This window comes from Ovis aries, chromosome 21 (assembly GCF_016772045.2).
Source record: "Ovis aries strain OAR_USU_Benz2616 breed Rambouillet chromosome 21, ARS-UI_Ramb_v3.0, whole genome shotgun sequence".
NCBI lineage: Eukaryota > Metazoa > Chordata > Mammalia > Artiodactyla > Bovidae > Ovis > Ovis aries.
The window spans coordinates 37,433,235-37,452,207 of NC_056074.1; the positions used below are offsets into that span (position 1 = coordinate 37,433,235).

The 18,973-nt window shown below is 58.5% G+C and overlaps 1 protein-coding gene across 9 annotated transcripts in view; it reads right to left on the reverse strand.

The window, feature by feature from the left end:
• AHNAK (AHNAK nucleoprotein) overlaps positions 1–18,057 on the reverse strand; it is a 129,571-nt gene extending 111,514 nt beyond the window's left edge. For 3 of the 9 annotated variants that reach the window (XM_042237900.1, XM_042237901.1, XM_027959916.2), the window contains exons 1-3: positions 10,484–10,630; positions 536–635; positions 75–231 (exon numbers count right to left, since the gene is read on the reverse strand). In XM_042237900.1, the coding sequence (XP_042093834.1) occupies positions 75–231 (157 nt within the window). In that variant the 5' untranslated portion in view covers positions 536–635; positions 10,484–10,630. Of the gene's footprint in view, positions 1–74; positions 232–535; positions 636–9,501; positions 9,655–10,483; positions 10,631–12,023; positions 12,111–17,317 lie in introns of those variants that run through there. The other 6 variants (XM_060404030.1, XM_060404031.1, XM_042237894.1 and 3 more) reach the window with 6 other exon arrangements.
• Positions 18,058–18,973: the final 916 nt, after the last annotated feature.

Below are 18,973 nucleotides of genomic sequence, written 5' to 3' on the forward strand. Positions count from 1 at the left end.
GTGCTGCCCCCCGCCCTCCCCTCCACCAGCCTCCCCGCTAACGCCAGCACCGGCCGCACCCCGAGAAGACTCACCCTCCTTGACCACCCCAGTGCGGGCCGCAGGGGAGTTCTGCATCACTTCCTGCACAAAGACGCCGTCATCCCTCTGGGTGATGGTCAGCCCGTGGGAGCCGCTGCCCTGCCAGTTGGGCAGCAGCAGCTCCCGGGTCGTCTCCTCCTCTTTCTCCATCTGTTTGGCGTAACAAAACAGAGCTCAGGGCAGTGGGGGTGCAAGGCCATGGGGGGATGAGGAGGCCAGGGATTCGCCCCCCGGGAGTGGGGCACTGTCTCCAAGGCGCCGGCTTCTGCTGTGGGCGAGCTCCCAAGGCACAAGGGAGAAATCGCAAATGGGCCAGTGGAGGCAACCACAACGGAGGTAACCAGCCCCTCCCCCGACCCCCGTCCCTCCCCGCCCCATGCTCCGTGCTACAGCCCATCCAGGTCTCTACCCTCCCCACTCCCCACCCAGTCACCTCCCCCTCCCTCCTACTGACCTTCGAAGGACTTGGGTCGGGAGCGGATGCCTTGCCAGGAGCCCGCCCCTCCTTCCTCTTCTCTCCTCAGGATATCTCTTGGGAATCTCGGTCACACTGTCTAGGGGAAAGGTCATGATCAGGTTCTCACTCAACAGCTGGCTCACTTGCAGCCCTGCCCCAGCTGCTCTGCAAGAGAGATGGCTGGATGTCCTGTCAGCTGGGGCCAAACCAAAACCCTAACCCTGCTACTGTCATCAACTCCGTTCACATGTGACTCTCCAAGGCTGGGATCATGGGAAGGGGTTTTGGAAGAGGCCAGACCTAGGTTCCAATCCTGGCTCAGCATCTCGCCAGCTGTGTGACCCAGGCCAAGTCACTTAACTTCTCTGAACCTCCATTTCCTCATCTGTGCAAATGGAGATGCTAAAGGATCCCCATGAGGGCTGAAGGAAGGAGAGAGAGCATGAGTGGAAAGCTCTGGCCCACGGGAGCCTCCCAACATCCACATCCTCACTGGGTCCCTTGGAACAGCTTCAGGAGGGAGATGTTACTGCCCTACAGCACAGATGGAGAAACTGAGATTCAGAGAGGCCAGCCGGCCAGGGTCCACCATAAGCGAGCAACAAGCTTGGGCTCTGAGCCTGTAACTCTTTCTTCCCTCGACACACCACATCCAGCGTGCAGCTTTAATGGGTGTGAGACCCCTCCTCCTCAGAGCCTCCAGCCCTGGGGGTCACAGGGAACCTGAAAGCTGGGCTGGTGGTGGCCAACGGTCAGCGATGCTGGGTCACCCTGTCTAACCCGACCTTGGCTCCAGGCAGACACTTGCCAGCTGGAGCTCCAGGGGCCCTGATACAGGCAGAGGCTGAGCAACGGGAGCCCCGGGGCCCTCAGCACTGGCCCAAGCCCGAGAGACTGCAGTGGTGCCATCTCAGGCATGTGGCGAGCCAGGGCCCATCGGGCTGCCCCGGCTGGGCCCAGAGCCAGGTTCCCATAGGTGAGGAGCAAAGACACCCTCCAGCTACAGCTGTTGGCTGCAGGGGCACCCGGGGAGACAGCAGGCGGGCCTCCAGCCCCCAGCCACCCACACAAAATGGCGGCGGCAGCCACCCAGAAGCACGTCTGTGAAACCACGAGGGGGTGCTATTAAGTTGTGGAGAGTTTCGCCCTAAGCCGAAAACCGCTGACATCCAGAAACCAGCCAACCAATCGATTAATACATGCATACCGATCGCCCCTGTATCATTGTACAGACCGCTGCAGAGAAAACCAGAAAGGGATGGAGGCACTCGGCCCAGCTCTGAATTACACGCTCCGCTAGGTTGTTACCTAACGTCACTGATGTATCCTCCAAACGCACTCCACGGGCCACGTATGGAGAGTTAAAAGACCTAGTTCCTGGAACTTCCCTGATGGCCCAGTGGTTAAGACTCCGAGCTCCCAATGCAAGGGGCCAAGTTCCAGCCCCAATCGAGGAACTAACCCACATGCCACATGGCAAAGCCAAAAAAAAAAGATTTAGTTCTTGTCCCAGATATAAATTATGAGCAAGGTGCTCAGGGCGTGACTAGTCTGGCCTCAGAATGTTCCAGAAGGTTTGGGAGCCTTCTGAAGGGGGGATGAAATCTAAATGGGATCTTGAAAGTACTGAGTTTGTCTTTGAGGATAAGATTTACGGAAATTCATGAGCATGCAGGACTTCCAATGTCAGGCAGATCATAATACTGATGAAGACAGCCACAGATACCCTGTTCCCCAACCACCTGCACTCACTTGTGTGGTATTTATGTCAGCGCAGGTGCCCGCCAGGAGGCCAGGGGGCAGCCTGCTGGCACAGGTGTCAGCTGGGGCAATCACCTCCTCCCTTCCTACCGGAAGTCCAGCTGACACTTCCCACGGAGAAACAGCAAAAGCCGGGACTTCAACAGTCCTTCCCCCAGCCTCCAGCACTAAGTAGCCAGCCCAGCAGACAAGGGGGGAGCCAGACCCGGAGGGGAAGGAAAAGGCTTCCACCCAAGGGCCCTGCAGCTCCCCGAAGCCACCGAGTGCGCTGGCACCCTCTCTTTCTCCTTGAGCAGGGCCCCTTTTTTCAGCCTTGCATCCTGGTGCTGAGCCAGCAGCCAGCAAGGTGGGCAGAGAGCCAGCCAGCTCACCCTCGCCCACATCTCAGCCCCACCCTCCCTCCTTCCCCAGTGAGTCACTGTGGCTGCAACAGCTCCAGACACGCCAAGGGTCACACCTAAAACCCGCTTCATAGGCCAGACCCCTGGGTGCCAGAGGGGCTGGGGCTCCAGGAAGAGGCAATGGGCTTCCCCGCCAGCTGCTTGGCCCAGAGCCGCCGGCCCGGAGCCCCTGGAAGCCCAAGTGGGAGGCCCAGAAGGGATCAGCCACATGCTTCCACCCCAGGGGCTAATGAGGAGGACATCATGAGTGGAGAAGGGACCACAGCCCGTGAGAACAGGAGGCGCTGGACTCGAGGCTGCAGGTTGACCCTGGCGGGGGACCCGCTGGCTTCCCAGCCAGGTGGGGCTGCCAACCACCCTGCCTGCCCTGGCTCAAGCCTCACCTCCTGGCACAGCCAGGCAAGACTCCCCTCCCCGCCCCTTCCATCTGACCTGGCGAGACACAAGGGTGCTGACAGGGAATTCGAGGCCACAGTGGCAAGGGCCTATTTTCTGCACTTGGATCCCAGCCTGTGGTCTCCCCCACCCCTGGGGCCTGTACCAAACCCAGGGGGTCCTTCCTTCTTCTCCCACATGTCAGGTGAAGCCAGCTTCCCCGGGGGTTAGGGGCTCCACCCTGCTGCCACCCAAAGCTGAGTCTTTGGAGCCTCGGGGAATTCTACACATTCCTCAAGTGTCAGAGCTGGAAGAGCCCTTAGGCCACATGTGGCTCCTCTATCCGTGGGATTCTCCAGGCAAGAATACTGGAATGGGCTGCCATTCCCTTCTCCAGGGGCTCCTCCCCACCCAAGGATTGAACCTGGGTTCCCCCTGCATTGCAGGCAGGTTCTTTACCATCTGAGCCACCAGGGAAGCCCTAACTTAAATTCAATTAAACATTTAGCCCGTAGGTTGTAGGAACTACATTTCACGAGCTCAACAGCCACGCATGGCTACCACATTACAAGCGCAAATACAGAACACTGCCACCACTGCAGAAAGTTCTGTGGGGCGGCACTGCCTGCTAGTGACAGATGGGGAGAGGGAGGTCTGGAGCCCTGAGAACGGGGGAATGCTGGGGCCCTGGAATGCCCAGGTCAGCCAGCTCCCCGCCGGCACCTGACACCAGCTCACAGCAACCTTCCTGGTGGGAAGGGCTGGAGTGGAGACCCTCTAAGGCAGAGGGCTGCCTGGAGGGCATAAAAGGAGCGACGTGGCAGGGACACTCCAGCTTCAAGGCAGAGAGGACACACACCTGAGGCTGCAGGGACAGAGTGCAAGTAATTCAGGCCAGAAGCAGCTAGAGAAGAACGAAGCTGCCCTGATGATTCAAAACCACAAAGAGGATGTGCAGCAGGGTTCTGCCCATGCCATCTCTGCAGATCTCTGCCCTGGGTGGGCAACACCCAGGCAGACCCAGGAGAAGGCCAGGAAGCAGACCCTTTGCCCGGGGAAGATGGTCCCCGCCAGCTGTGACCCCCTAGAAGGGCATGTTCTCCCACTGGTCCCAGGAAATCCCTTCTGCGCAAGAGCCAGTGTGAACACAGCCAGGGAGGGGGCGCAGTGGAACTGCTGCAGCAGCCAAAGACAACCTCGCAGCCAAGGTCAGTGTCAAGATGACAGGAACTGATACACACACACACACCCCCTGAGAGTCGGGTCCGTACGCCTCAGCGCCTCCACGCGCCACACCTGAAGTCAAATACACAGCAGAGGGACCCGAGTTTGCGCATATGCCCGCCACAGGCAGGACGTCGAAGGTGACATGCTAAGACGGAAAGAAGCACGCCAGCCCGCAATGGGGAGGACACAGACAGCGACAAAACTTCTACCCAGCACACAGGCAAACTGACCCACCAGACACACCGGCCCCGGAGAAGCAGTACCCCAAGGTGAGAACAAGATGACTCACAACCAGAGCTGAGACTTCCACCAGCCAGAAAGCCACGAACACACACAGAGTCAAGGAGCAGGGGCTGGGATATTCAGAGAAAAGAGAGACACACCCAGAGGGCCATCCACTCTCGTGAACACTCACCGGGCAGTAAAGAGGAAGAGAAAGAGCCACATTAAAAGAAACAACCCCTCCCAGGTGAAGAGAAAGAATTTTGTCAAGCTCCCATAGCGCCCCAGGACTGTGCTTGTTCCATGCCTGGGGTCCCCTTTCTTTCCCAAACAATCCCATGTGATTAAGAATTAATATCCTTATTTTAGAGTGCAGAAACAGGCCCTGAGGTTAAATGACTTGCCCGAGGATGAGACAGAAGTGAAATGCAAGCCCAGGGATCTCTGACTCTGAGGCCAACCAGTCTTAACCAGGGAAAGGGATGAAGACACGAATAAACAGACACAGGATGAGAAACCACAGAGAAAGATGCACAAGGGAGATACCCAGGCGAGAGAGATCTACATGGAAGGAGGCCCAGTGAGAGCCGGAGAGACGCACCCACAGGGAGGCGGACAGGCCTCCAGATTCGTCCAAAGAGAGGCCCACACAGTGGGACCAGGATGCTTCAGGGGACATTAAAACACAGGAAAGAGAGGGCTTGAGGTTCGGATAGGGGCGGGAGACCCCCAGGAAGCAGTGATGCCCATCAAGTGTCACAAGCACAGGAGGATAGGTGAGTGGCCACCAGCCTCTGTGCCCACACACCAGCCTCGTCCCGACCTAGCTCGGAGACCCCAAACCCAGGATGGGCAGAGCCCCAGGTATCCCAAAGCCCAGGATCTGAGGGCCCTTGTGCTTCTAGGCTCATCAGCACTGTGTCCCCAGGACTCAGAAGTCCTGAGCTGTCCAGAACCCAGCTCACCTGGAGACTCTCTGGACCCCAGCAGGTGAGACCAAGAGACAGGCCCACATGGAGATAGGCCCCGACAGGTTAAGGCAAACACTCCCACTCACTGGGAAATGGGAACAGCCATGACAGGCAGAGGCCAGGTCAGAGGACAAGGAGGAAGAGAGGGGTGGCCTCTCTCCCGGGTGCTAAAACCTCCAAATGGACCTCCACGTATGCAGCTGCCAGACCTTGGTCTGAAAAAAAAACCTGTCCCATTCTAAATGGAGTAGATCTGCGCAGTTATCTCCCGAGTCTACGCTGGCACCAAGAACTCTGAGGTCAGCTGATTCTGGGCAGCGCACCCCCAGGGGCACTTTCAACTTGGATAGGGTGTGTGTGTTGGGGAGGTCGAATTATCAGCGAGAATCTGACCAACATGTTGCAAGACACGGGCAATATGGGCACTGGCAAGATGATCAAAGACTCGCAAGGCCAACAGACGACCCACCCAATGCGTGCAGAGACACTCCTGAAGCCCCAACCCCTGCCAGCCCAGAGCAGGCTCACAGTCCCTGCCTCCGCCAGCTCTCAAGACTCGAGTCTGGGCAGCCCCAAGCCCTGTCCATCATGGAGGGAGCCTGTTTCTGTTAACCTGGTGTCCAGAGTCTGCGTGCACCTTCGAGCTCCTCCCTGGCTGCCTGGGCCGTTGGCCCCTCCCACACCTCCCACCAGGAAGAAGCTTCTCCAGCCTCATCACCCAGCCCTTTCCTCCCCCCTAGTCCCTCTCCCTGGCCCCTCACCACCATGCTGGAGTTTTCTCGCGCCTTGGCTTCCAGGGCAGCTCCCCACCCCCACCCCTGGGGGCCAGCTGTTTCCAGGGCTCCGCTCAGCGGTCTTTCTCCACCTCTGTCCCCTGGCCCCTCACACTTCCCTAGCCCCAGCGCTCCAAGTTCAAGCTTCCAGCCAGAAGAGAGATTCTCTCTTCCTTCCCTGACCCAAAGGGACTTCCTGTGGGACTGGGAAGTTCTTGGTGGGGGGTCGGGGGGGCGGCTCTGGGGCAGCTTCACATTCTCCATACGAACAGTCCCCACACCTGGCCACCTCTCCAGAGAAGAGTAGGCCTTGACCCAGGACGGCTAGGATGAAGACACCAGCTCAAGGATGTGGGGTGGGTGGGTGGGAAGGGCCCTGCTGAGCTGAGGAGGGGTGAGCTCACTCCCTCGCCCAGTCTCGCCCTGGGGGATAGATTACAGTTTGGGAGCTACTACGGCCCAGCTCTCCGCCCAGCGGCCGGGCCCGGATAGTGCAGGGGCTCCAGGCCAGGCCGCTCGGCCCAGCTGCCAAAGAGCCACCCCCAACCCGGCCAGGCGCTTCCCCTTCCCCTAGAACCTCCGCTCCGGCCCCCGGGGGACAGGGCAGGATGCCCCTCCCTGAAGCCTCCATCAGCCACGGCCTCACGCCCAAGCCTGTGCTCAGCCTCCCTCAGGCCTCTGGACACAAACTCCAGGGCCTAGAACCGTCCAAGACGGAGAAACTCACTGGAGTCCTTCCCTACAGCCCCCCGCAGCCCCCATGAAACCTCCACCACCACCGGGGCAGAGTCCCACGGCTACCCCCTGCCCCCTATGCCCCAGATGTAAGCAGAGGCGACACATTCAGGACCAGCCTGCCAGCCAGAGACAGCCTTTCACAGGTAACAAACACTCATTTCTCGGCTCTGACACGAGCAGTCAGAGTCTCAAGGCCACCATGAAACAGTGACCCCAGAGCTGGGACCTCCTCTACAACAGCCCATCTGGCCATCTGGAGGCTGAAGGGAGGAAGAGGGGGTCCATCAACACACACATTCTGGCTGAGCCCACTGTGGCCCACCCAGGGGACCCCCCACTCCCCTCACTGTGCCTCTTAGGCCCACTCAAGCCTGGAGGAAACCAGTCAGCTCAGGAAGGCCGGGAGCCCAGCGAGATGGTCAAAGCCTGGGAAAATGCCAGCTCCCTGGGAGCCTGGATGAAGCCCGTCGGGGAGCAATGGGAGAGCAGAAAGCCCTAGCGACCACCAGTCCATTCCCACCCCTCTCCAGGGGCGACCCCCCGCCTCGTGTGCACATGCCCCCCCCCCCCCCCCCCCCCCGTCAGCCCAGATCCAGGGAGAGAGAAAAGCTGGGGTTTCCTGGGTGTGGTGCAGAGGTGAGAGTCAGCAGGGGAGAGTTACCAGCAGGAGTCGGACTAGCTCTCCCAGTCTGCTTCTGCCTGACCCCAGGCGGTTCCCAAGTGCTGAGGAAGGTGATGGCCACGCCCCAGAGACCCACACACTCCTCCAGCTCCACAGCTTCGCCCCAACCTCTCAAACCAGCTCCTCAAGCTCGGGGTGGTGTGCTCGGCCAGGGCCAGCCAGCCCCTTCCAACTGAGCCTAGGAATCCAGGTCGGTGGTGCCCCGGGAACTCCCAGCCAAGGCCTTCCTGGGACGAAGGTGACCCCAGGACCTCCCAACCCATTCCCTGCCCTTGACCCAATGATGGCCATCTCCCTTCACAGGTCTCCCAGGAGTCACTTCTTTGGGTCCCACTTTGAGCCCTGGACCTGCAGTTACATCCCCCTCAACTGGCTGACTCTGCTCCATGGGTGGGAGAGGAGCCAATCAGAGTCTGGCTGGTTCAAGTCCTCAGCTCTTCACAAAGTTGCCCTGACAAAGACCCCTGAATCACTGCTGGGGCCCCCCCAGCATCTGCAGTAAGCCCCACCTATGTGGCTTCTTATGTGTCTTGGTTCCCTGAACAATGTCCCTGCGTATAACCTTTAAGGACATGGCTCTGGGGAGGGCCACAGACACCTTCCGATCCCCGTGGCTAATACCCCAGACCCTTTGTCCTCTGCTAGCCCACCTCTCATGCCCCTACCCCCCTCCCTGTCCTCTCCCCCCAACCCCAACGCCTGGACCTCACCCCTCAGGCGAGGGCTCCCTTCTCTCCCCACTCGGCATACACACCCCAATCAAGGGCTAGCCCAACCCACCATCCTTTGGGGCCAACGAGAAGGAAGCTTCCCCACTGAGCTTCAGAAAGGAAGTGAGTGCCACACCCTGCCCCAGGGATTTCCCTCCTGGGGGCAGAAGAGAGGGAGCACCAAAGGAGAAGCTACTCCCCGAATTAAGACCCAGCCCTGGTGAGGGGGCCCTAAAATGCCTTCCAATGCACCTTCAACCCCTCTCCTTTCCCCTGACTCCTTTGCCTTCTTCTATCACCCCAGCCCTCCAAAGCATCACGGTGTCGCCCAAAATCAACCCAGTCTCTCTCATGTTCTAGGCTGTGCAAGACAGGGCACACGATCCCTGCAGTCAGAGGCTGGATCCTAGTCGAGGAAACTGTTTCAGAACCCGGAGGTAACTATCTGGGTCCCTTTTCCTCCAAAGGTCCAGGACCTGCTCTAAGGACCTCGCTGGCATGGGAGGATCCCACGGTGCCTTTTCAGAGATCCACTCCGCAGGACAGGGCACCCAGCAGTAGGCTCCCTGGGGGCACCTCACCACCTCCTGGGTGGCAGCCACGCCCTGCGAAAGGCACACACGAGGCTCACAATTCTCTGGGGCCACAAAGTGCAGAGGCGCCAGTGCCCTGCCCACGTAGTGCAGGGGTCCAGTTAGATGCCCCGTCTGCCCATTCGGCTCCCCTCCCACCCACGGAGCAGAGTCAGCCTTGCTCAGACCCACGTGTCCCTCGTGGCTAGCGACGCCAAAGGGCTGCGCCCCCGCATCCCGGGGCCCTGGCACTGCAGGGGGCACCGAGCCCGCCAGCGGAGGGCCAGCCCTCGCGCACTGCACACCCTCTCCCGGCATGGGAAAGCCTTATATAACACAGCTCTCCGAACACACCCTAAGCCCGGAGACCTTCCAACTCCCCAGCAGGACCTCGCCCCTCCGCCGTCGCCCCAAGAGCGCGCCGCGGGAGCGGAGGGGTCCGAGGAGGGGAGTTGAGCCCTCCTCCTCCTACGCCCGCCGGACTCCGGCCCCCGCCTCCCACACAAGCCCCGTCGCCCCCCTCCCCTTTACCCCTCGCCACTCCTCCCCGAGTTCTGGTTTGAATTAGTCACCGGCTCCAACCACCACATTCCTCAGGCTGCTGGCGCTGAGCCAGGCGCTGGGGCGGGGGCCATCCCGCCCGGACGGGTTTGGGAGTGGGGTTGGGGAGAGAGCGCCGCCTCTGAAGGGGAAGGGGCGGTCCCGAGGGCAGCGCCGCTGCACAGCCCCACTCCCCGCCCACCCCCAGTGCAAGAATCTCCCCAGTTATGTCCCCCACCCCCACTCCCACCAGTCCCGCCGCGGGGCGCGCTGCAAACTTCCCGGCTCCGCCGCCCTAGAGGAAGAAGGGATTTTTTCTGGAGCTGGGAACACAGAGGGGCAAGACTAGGGCGGGGCAGCCGAAGGGTGGCTGAGGGGCCGCCGGGAGCCAGAAAGGGAGAGGCTGGTGGTGCAGAACTGGGTGGGGCCCCGAGGACTCGGGACGCGAAGTCAGGGGCGGAGGTGTGGGGCGCGGGGAGGGACGGCGGACGGGGTGCGCGGCGCGGGGGCGCAGGGGCGCCGGGAGGGGCCGAGAGGCCGCGCCGCGATCTCGGAAACTTCTCCAGTAAACACGGAATAGGCACAGAGCAGCTCGCCGAGCCACCGCCCCATGGAGAAGGAGGGGGTGGGACAGGGTTACCGGGCAAAAAACCGGAGCCCGGCCGTGCAGCAGGGATAACGATCAGCCCTCGAGAGACAGACGGACTGGAGCAAACGGCGCCTCGGAGCGATTTTCCGACTTTGCCCAACTTGCGCCCCTTCCAACGCCCCAACTCCAGAGGCGGAGCTCCTTTCCCAGGGCACTACGCTTGGCCTCCCGGTGGCGGCCCGGGGCTGCCCACCTTGCTCCAAGTTGAGCCTTCACAGTGACACCCACCCAAAGCGCTTCGCCCAAGTCCTGCCACCCACCTCCCCTCCCGCGTTCCCGGCGTCGCGTTCCCCGATCGCGCCAAGGTGCGCAGGAGGCCCCTACCTGCGCGCTCAGCCCCAGGGCACAGCCATAGCCGGCGCGGGGCCCGAGGTCGCGGTGCTGAGGCTGCTGCAGGCGGCGAGCCCCGGTCGGGGCGGGTCCGGCAGGGCGGGCGGTGCAGTCCCCGCGGCGGAGCTGCTCCGAGTGGCCGGGCCCCTGCGCGCGGAGGCGGCTCTTGTAACTCCGGCTCCAGCGGGCGGGTCTGCCCCGAGCTGTGGGGAGAGGGCGGGGCCGGGCGGGGCCGGAGCTGGGCTGGGACGGGCGAGCCGGGCCGACCCTGCTGGGACCCGAAAGCGGGCTGCTGGGAGGGCACCGGGGGCGCGGGGACCCGGGGGCGCGGCACATCCGAGGTGCTGCCTTCCCCTGCCCCCATCCACTGCCCACCCCGGCCCCGCCGTGCCTGGATTTGCCCCGACTTAGGCGGGTGGCTTCTTCTGCAAGAAACTCTTGGAAGCTGGACCTGCGAATCAGCCCATTTTGCAAGAAGGACCCATGGGGTCCGGCGGCTGGAGGGGCTTGAGTGATTCAGCCGCGACCTCCAGCCTGACGCGGACCTTTGAGTTTTCTCTCAACGCTGCCCACTACCCTTCTAATCCTAGGCCCCAGGTTCTTCACTTGGTTCTTCGCGCAGCCGCGCCCACTTCTCGCCCTCCCTCTTTCTGGGCACCCCTCAGCCCCTCCCCGCCCCCAGAACCGGCCTGGAGACGCTGGCCCCACCTGCTGGAGTCAGGGTCACCAGCGCCCCGCGCCACCGTGCCGCTCTGGCCGCTGCAGCGACACGGGAGTCAGGCCTGCACCCCTTGGAGGAAGAGAGTCCGTGCTGCCTACCTCCCTGTCCCCCACTCTCTATTTCTGCTCGGACCCCCTCCTCCACCGCCCCACTCCCCTGGACGCTGAGTTTCCAATTTTACAGCCATTTCCCACAGCCACTTCTAACTACACGGAGATTTTATTAAACATTTAATGACGGGGTGTGGGGCGGTGGGGGGGGGGGCTTCTGGTTTCACCCTCATTCTCTTCTCCCCCATGAATCCTCTTATCCTCCCTTCTGGATGGCCACCCACTGCCCACGTGGAGCCAGTTTTTCTTTCCTCTGGAATGCTGGGGAAGTGAGACCCCAGGCTGGAGACCTGAGAAGACCTGGCCCGCTGTACCATCCTGAGTGGGCTGGGGCTGAGACCAGCGGCCCTGTCCTCTGAAATGGCAAACATGTTTACAGGCTAAAAATACCCAACAGCCAACTCCACTGCCAGCCCTGGGGGCTGTGTCCCAGGTCCAGTTACCGGCATAGGGTACAGGCGTGGGGGAGGGAAGACCCAGCCAAAGGAGCCACAGACAGGCAGGCAGTCAGATAATGGACACAGAAGGGTGGAGACATGTGTGTAGACATTCAGACCGGCACCGACATGCAGAGACACATAGTCAAAGCACAGACTTGGGCACTGGCAATCTCTCATATTTTCTCTCTCTCTCTCTCACACACACACACACATTCACACACACACACAGTGACTCAAACCCAGAGCAGAGGCAGTTCCATCACCTGTATCACAAGCAGAGAATCAGAAACCCAGACTTTTAGAATCACCTCCACCTCCACTGTGGTCTGCTCCTCTTTGCCAGCACCTACCTTATTTAAAGAAAAAAAAAATCAACTTTGGGATGCTTTAAAAAAATAAAACCAACAGCTAATTATTTCCGATATCAATGTTTTTTTAATTTTATTTCATATTAAATAACATGTATTCAGTTTTTAAAATATAGACCAAGGATACAGATAAAGTGGCCTGTGACCCTACAAGTCTGATTAATCCTTGTTGCTGTTTCAGAGATAAAATCAATACCTCTATAGGGTGAAGGACGTCAGTACGGAAAAGCAGAACAGTAAAAAGTAGATGATTCCCTCCACCCCTAAGCTAGTCCCTCTCCCCCAAAACAACCACAGTTAACAGTTTATCAGAGGAGTGTTAACTTTACAAAATGAATCATTTGGTTCCTTGAAAGTGTGAGGGCTTCCAATGCATGTTGAAATGGGAGCTGATCAACAGCTAGGTTTTTCAGAGAGATAGCTATGATATGACATACGCCACAAAGATAGGGGGTCTGCACAAAGGGCCATGGGAATTTGGAGGGAGGGGCTGGAACAGGAAAGGAAGAGTGTGGAAGGGTGTGGATATTGCGCCTTCAACTCAGCGGGGACTCCCTCAGCCCCCCAGGCGTGAAAGGGCAGAGGCTGGTGTCCTGGGCTCAGAGCCAACTTATCAGCTCCATTGTTTGTTCTGGCCACCCTCTTGGTCAACAGAGAAGGCAGGAGAGGCCGGTCTGGGGAGCAGCTTCAGAGCAGGGATTACTGTCCAGGTACTTGGTTCAGGGGCACGAGTGTGAGGATACCTGGTGGGAGGTGGTCCTGCGGAGTGGCTCCTCCCCCACTTCTAGGCTAGGAGGATACAGAAGGGGTAAACTAGACTCTGCCGCCTAAAAAGCCAGGATCCTACTTGCTGCACCAAAGCTGGCAGGGAAAGGGAATATTTTCAACAGTCTTCAATGGTGCAAATGGAGACACAACACTTTTAAAGATTTCTGCCACCCCTTCTCTTTCTGCCTACTGCTGTAGCCCCCACCTTTCACCCCTCTTCGTGGTGATCTTGTCTGACACTGCTGTAGGCACCTTGTGTGTCAGCCCATTTACTCCTCACACGCAGGAAGGCAATGGTCCGGAAGAGGGGCAGTGATTTACCTAAAATCACATAACCTTCAGAAGCCGGACTCAAAGCTCCCATCCACATCTAAGCTCCAGGAGGGCAGGCACTGTTTGCTTTCTGCTGTGTACTCTGTGTCTACGGCAGCAGCTGGCACCTGGCAATCACGCCAGAACAGTTTGCTAAAAAAGTGAATGAATGAATAAACTGCAGATATAACTGGCCCCAAAGCCCTTGTTCTTCTTTTTTTTTAATAATTTTTTTGGCCATGAATGTAGGATCTTAGTTCCTTGACCAGGGATCGAATCTGCACTGTGCCTCTGGCATTGGAAGCTTGGAGTCTAACCAATGGCCCACCAGATCAGTCCCCCCCCCCCGCCAAAGTTCTTGTTCTTTATACAACAGCACCCTGTACCCCACAAGGTTCCCTCACTCTCAGCCCCCACGTGTAGTTCTCTCATGCAGCTTTGCACAAACATTTACTGTGTCCAGCACTGGGCCAGGGGTAGGTGATGGTGGTGGTGGTGGTACAGGTAAGAGTCCTTGACAAGACGGAATCCCTGCCTCCAGGTGCTCAGTCCAGAAAGATCTAGCCTCTGATGCTACCTAACCCTAACCCTTGTACTCTGAGTCCCATGCTTAAAAACTGGATGTCATCTTTTCTTCCAGATCTTTTACACCCATATCTTACTCCCCCAACAAAGACACACTGTTTTTTAGTTAAAAGGAGTTCTCTCCGTCTGAACATTGTTTCATATTTCCCCGGCAAAGTAAGGACTACCCAGGGATCTGAGAGGACTTCAGCCTTCCCGCTGGTGCTCCACTGCCCTTCAGAAGCGTCCCATACCACACAGTCCTCCAGACCCACTGGAAAAGCAAGGTCAGCTCTAGGACTCATCATTACTGGGATACCCCAGCTTCGCCAGAAGTGCCACTCCCACCCCGGGGGTTCCCTGATTTGTAGGTAGTAAGTATGTGATGAACCCTGGGCTCCTGTGTTGCCAGGCAACGTGCCTCTGTTTTGTTCTTATTATGCCTGTTTCTATAGCAACCCCAAAGGGGCGTTCTGTGGGCAGGCCCCGTGCCAGGGGATTCCCCTTCCCTTCCCTTCTCCCCACAGTCCCCTTCTCTGAAATCAGTGCATGATGCGGAAGAAAAGATGCGACTGCTCTACGAGTCGTTATGGCTTTTAAACTCTGATCCCAGGAAGGAAGTGAAAGGTGCAATCTGTTCACAATCTCTTTGAAAGCAGACTTTTCGTCCAGTCGAGGGCCCTTTGGCATGTCAGCCTTAGGAGCACAGAAATTACTGTCACTCCTTCTTTGAGTCTCGGGGCATTTCCCAGACCCCCTTCTCCACCCTATACAACACACCAGCTCAGACATGAGCATCCCTGCCAAGCACCAGGCCCTTCTCCATTCACTTTCAATTCTTTGTAAAAATATATATTTATTTGGCTGCACCAGATCTTAGTTTTGGCATGTGAGATCTAGTTCCCTGATCAGGGATCGAAGCCGGGCCCCCTGCATTGGGAGAGCAGAGTCTTAGCCACTGGATTACCAGGGAAGTCTCTCACTTTTAATTCTTAATCTATCATCTTCCCCAGTGGAGCAGCAAGTTTATTGGGTTATTCTGGGATCCAAACATTATTTTCTAAGCAATTCTCAAACTCCAAACTCAAACTCAGCAATAGGAAGCCAAGTCAACCCATCCTCCTCCAGCTCAATTCAAATCCTAGGCTGTATTTAAAGCTCAGGCTTCAAATAAGGAGTTCCTGAATTGCTCAGATCAGACAGCTGGGATACCGGAAACCCTCCCATTACACTCAGTCCTAATTGAGATCTTCAGACCCAAGCAGAGCCCAAGTTAAAGCTGATTAGAGAACAAGAGACAAGACCCAGGGCCCTGAGTAGAGAGACTGGGAGGTAAGAAGGCAAAGAAATGCTGTCTGGGCAAGTGAAGTGGGGGGAAAGGGAGCAGGGAGAGTGGGGCTGGAGGATGCACATGACAACTGGATTCCTAGATGGCCCTGCGCTGTTGGGGCTAGGATGCTGGGGGGGCAAAAAGGTAACAGGAAATGGGGACCCAGGATTAAGGGAAAGAAGTGGCAAAACAGGACTGAATGAGACTGTCAAGGGAGGGAGGGAGGGAGAGGAAAAAAAAGCCCAAAGCTGAGCTAGGGACTGGGCGGACGGACTTGTAAACAGGAGCCGAGGGAGGGAGCTGGAATGAACGAAGCAGCCAACGCCCCAGCCAGCTCCCCTCCCCAGCAGGGAGCGGGGAGCACGACGGAGGCGCCGGGAGAGGGGAGCACTAGTCTCCTCTCCCCTTTTTTGGACTCTGTCTTTCTCCCACACTTTCCAGATTCCTCTGCTTTACCCCCAGTTCCCCGGGGAAGGGGAGACCAGTCCGGGCTTCCCTCTCCGTCCTTTGCTCACACTTCCCCAGTCCAGTTTAAGGGGATCAGACTGAGCGGGGAAGGAAGGGCCTAGGCTGCCCAGAGCCTGAGTCACCACATAGTTGAGGTTCCTGTCACTCGAAGTCCCGCCTCTGCTACACCCTGTGCCCTCTGCCCGCTGCCCCAGGGACTTGGATCGCTGGGGCTGACCCTGCCCTAGGACCTGCTCAACTTCCACGAGCCTTACTCGGGTCGGGGCTGTCCTTCTCGGGCTGATACCACCCTCTTCCTGGCTTCCGAAACCTAGTGTGCTTTGTCCATCACTTTTGGGAGAAGCACCCTTCTGCTCTTTTTTTGGGAGCAAAAGTGACTCAGTTGAGCGCCTGCAAGAACTGTGGAAAGAGAAGCATGCACCCCTGATAAGTCACTTCCCCTCTCTGGACTCCAGTTTCCTCTTGGGTGAAAGAAAGGGACTATGTGCTGTGGTCTCCCGGAGGTACATTCTGTAAGACTGAGTCAAAGAGATGGAGAGTTGCTATTGAACACAGTGGGATAAAAGGGGTGTGTTTGCTAACCCCTACCCTAATAGTAGGAGTGGGCGGGGCACGGGCACAGGCAAGGCCACCGTAGGGCAGCCAACACCCCAGGCAACTCGGTGACTCAGGTCCCCGCACAGAGGCCGACAGGCAGGAAGGCACCCCGCGGCTCCCTTGTGAGTCAGGGAAACGCAGATCTCCGTGGAGAATGACCAGCCAAGGTCCCGCTATAACCAACTCTCCCTTACAACTTAGAAAGCTTCCAATTCCAGTGTGGGCCCCCGCGTCCCTTTGATGAGTGTCCTAACCTCCCCGACCGGGCTCCCACTCCTCCTGCCTGGCCTTGGCAACCCTTCTGCCTTCCACTCCATAGCCCTCCCTACCCTCCAATGGCTCCCCTGACCTGCCATGTCCCCTCGCTTACCCCTTGGCTCTGCCCATCCTCACTATCCACCCCCATCCTGGCAGAGCCAGCCAGATGATTGCAAAAGGGCTGAGCCAGCGGGAGAGGCCCTCACATGACAGCTGTTCCTGCTGCGGAGGGGAGGGGGCAGCTGGAAGTAGAGGGAGGCACATTCCACGGGAGATCTGATCAGAAATAGCCCCAAACACAGAATGACCATCCAGCTCTGGCTCAGCGCAAAGCCTGCCCATTGTATAAAACAAAGTAAGGTCAACAGGCTGTCTTTGGAATCCCGAGGAAATTAGGAAAACAAAAGGGGGTGGTTACAGCAGGGGAGGGGGCTACAAGAATGAAAAAAATCCGGGAACGTCTAGAGATCCAGGGTCACGAAGGATACCTTTGCCATTGACCCAGCCCTAACTGCCCAAGACATTCTCCCTCTTACAAGAGATTCAAGTGAATATAGGGTTACTCTCCAGCAACCGCCATCACCTGCCACTCCACCCATCCCTCGGGTGCTGAGGTACTGGGACACCCCCGTCAGTCCACTGGAGTAAAACACAGCCTCCTCTGGGAGCCATGCCAGCCTGATTAGAGCAAACAGACAAGAGCAGGTGGCATAGTTTCTCTAACCTTTCTGGAGCGCCAATATTTTAGCTCCATAGAGTTAGGCAAAGAATAAAGACAGTGGATACCCCAGAATGACATTCTAACATACACAGAACCGATCAAATCACGTGGGGGAAGTTACAGTGTCCTGGAGGTACCGCTGATGGGGTGAACCAGGGAAGCCACACTCACCCAGGAAAATCCATTTGATGTTTGGAGGGAGAGTTTGCATTCTGAGGACACGCCATGAAAGGTTGCCATGAAAACCACGGTATCAGTTTCAGAAATGACTGGGTGGAGTCTTCAAAGCACTTCAGGCCTCTCCCTTCAACATTCTAGACCCTTCCCCCACCCTTCAAAAGGAGAACTGGCACACTTGGGGCATGTGGGCAGCTGGTAGGATGGGTCTGACCCAGTGCGAGCAGCAGCTGTCCAGCTCTGGCTCCAACCAGGACATGAGGAAAAGATAATCTAGGTCTTTCTTGGAAGAACTTTAAAGGCTTTTGACTTTTTAATAAGTGACTTAAGCAGAAGCACCAACAAAGCTAAAATAAATAGCTGCTTTGACCAGTATCTACTGGTTTATCTACAAGCTAAACCAAGACTCGGCCTCCCATTGACACTCTAGCCTCTGTAAAGATTTTATCTGCAGTCAAAGGCACCTCTTGAGCCCTGGCCCCCTCTCGTTTCTCACCCTCTCTTTCTGGAGGCGCTGAGAATCTGTCCAGTAAGCGGATGAAACAGTCTCCTCTTTCCCCCATCCTATCCCCTTTTCTCCAAGACCCTGCCCTGTCCTCAGCTCTCGACCCACTCGCAGCGCCCTCATCCCTTTCCACCCCGCGACCCCAGCGCCTGCCCTCCTGAGCCGCATCCTGGGCGCGGGGATGCCAGCTCCTGCGCGAGCCTCCCCGGCACGTCACGAAAGTGACTCTGCCACGGGAGACCTCCCCACAGCGCAAGCTCTCACTGGTTGCGGGTGGCGAGCTGGGCGGGGCTGGGAGCATCCACGCCCCACACTGGGAGGGGCGGGGAAAGGGGCGGGGCCCCAGCCGGCAGCGCGGAGGGCGAGGGAGGGGGGCGCCCAGCTGGATCGTGTAGGGCGCGAGTCCCCCGCCTGCGGCGGTGCGGTGACTCAGGGCTCCCCGGGGCAGGGTGGGGACCGAACCAGCTGCAGATGTATTCCCCCTTACCCCGCCCCACATCTACCGCTAGAAACTGCCGCAGTTCCTCTCTTTCGAGCCGACCCCTGCAGGGTAGAGGGCCTCCCATCTCACCCCGCCTCCCCCTCGGAGGCCAACAGCAAGCCTTCTAGAGGCCACAACCCCCTCCCTTCGGGCCTCCCACCCCACCTCTGGCTTGCGGGTCCTGGCCCTCCCCCAAGCGCAGGCCTGGCCTCCTCCTCCAACCTGGCTGTACTTCCCGGCACCAAACCGCCCGAGTTAGAGGCGCTGGAGGCAGGACGTGTGGATGAGTCACTCTTCCTGCAGTCTCCGAGGGAGGCTGGGAGGCGGTCCAGGCCCCCCACGCCAGAACCCCGCTGTCCACGTGGGCTGCCAGGCCCGCAGCAGCTCAAGCTGCGGCCCACCTCTCGGAACCGCCGCCGTTTTCCCCGGGCCTCTCAGGCTAACCCTTCAAACCTACCTGCCCGGCTCGACTTCTCCTGCCTCAGTCTCCAAGGTCCTGGGAAGATTAAGGGTACCAGAAAGGTCGGGAAGATCACACAAGACAAGGAGCAGGGGGTGTGGAGGGAAATGGAATCCGGGAGGGGTCTGACAGGTTCTGTGAGGCCCCAGCAACCAGCCTAGGGCACACCCTGGCCAGCACCTAGCACCCTTAGGTCCTATCCTA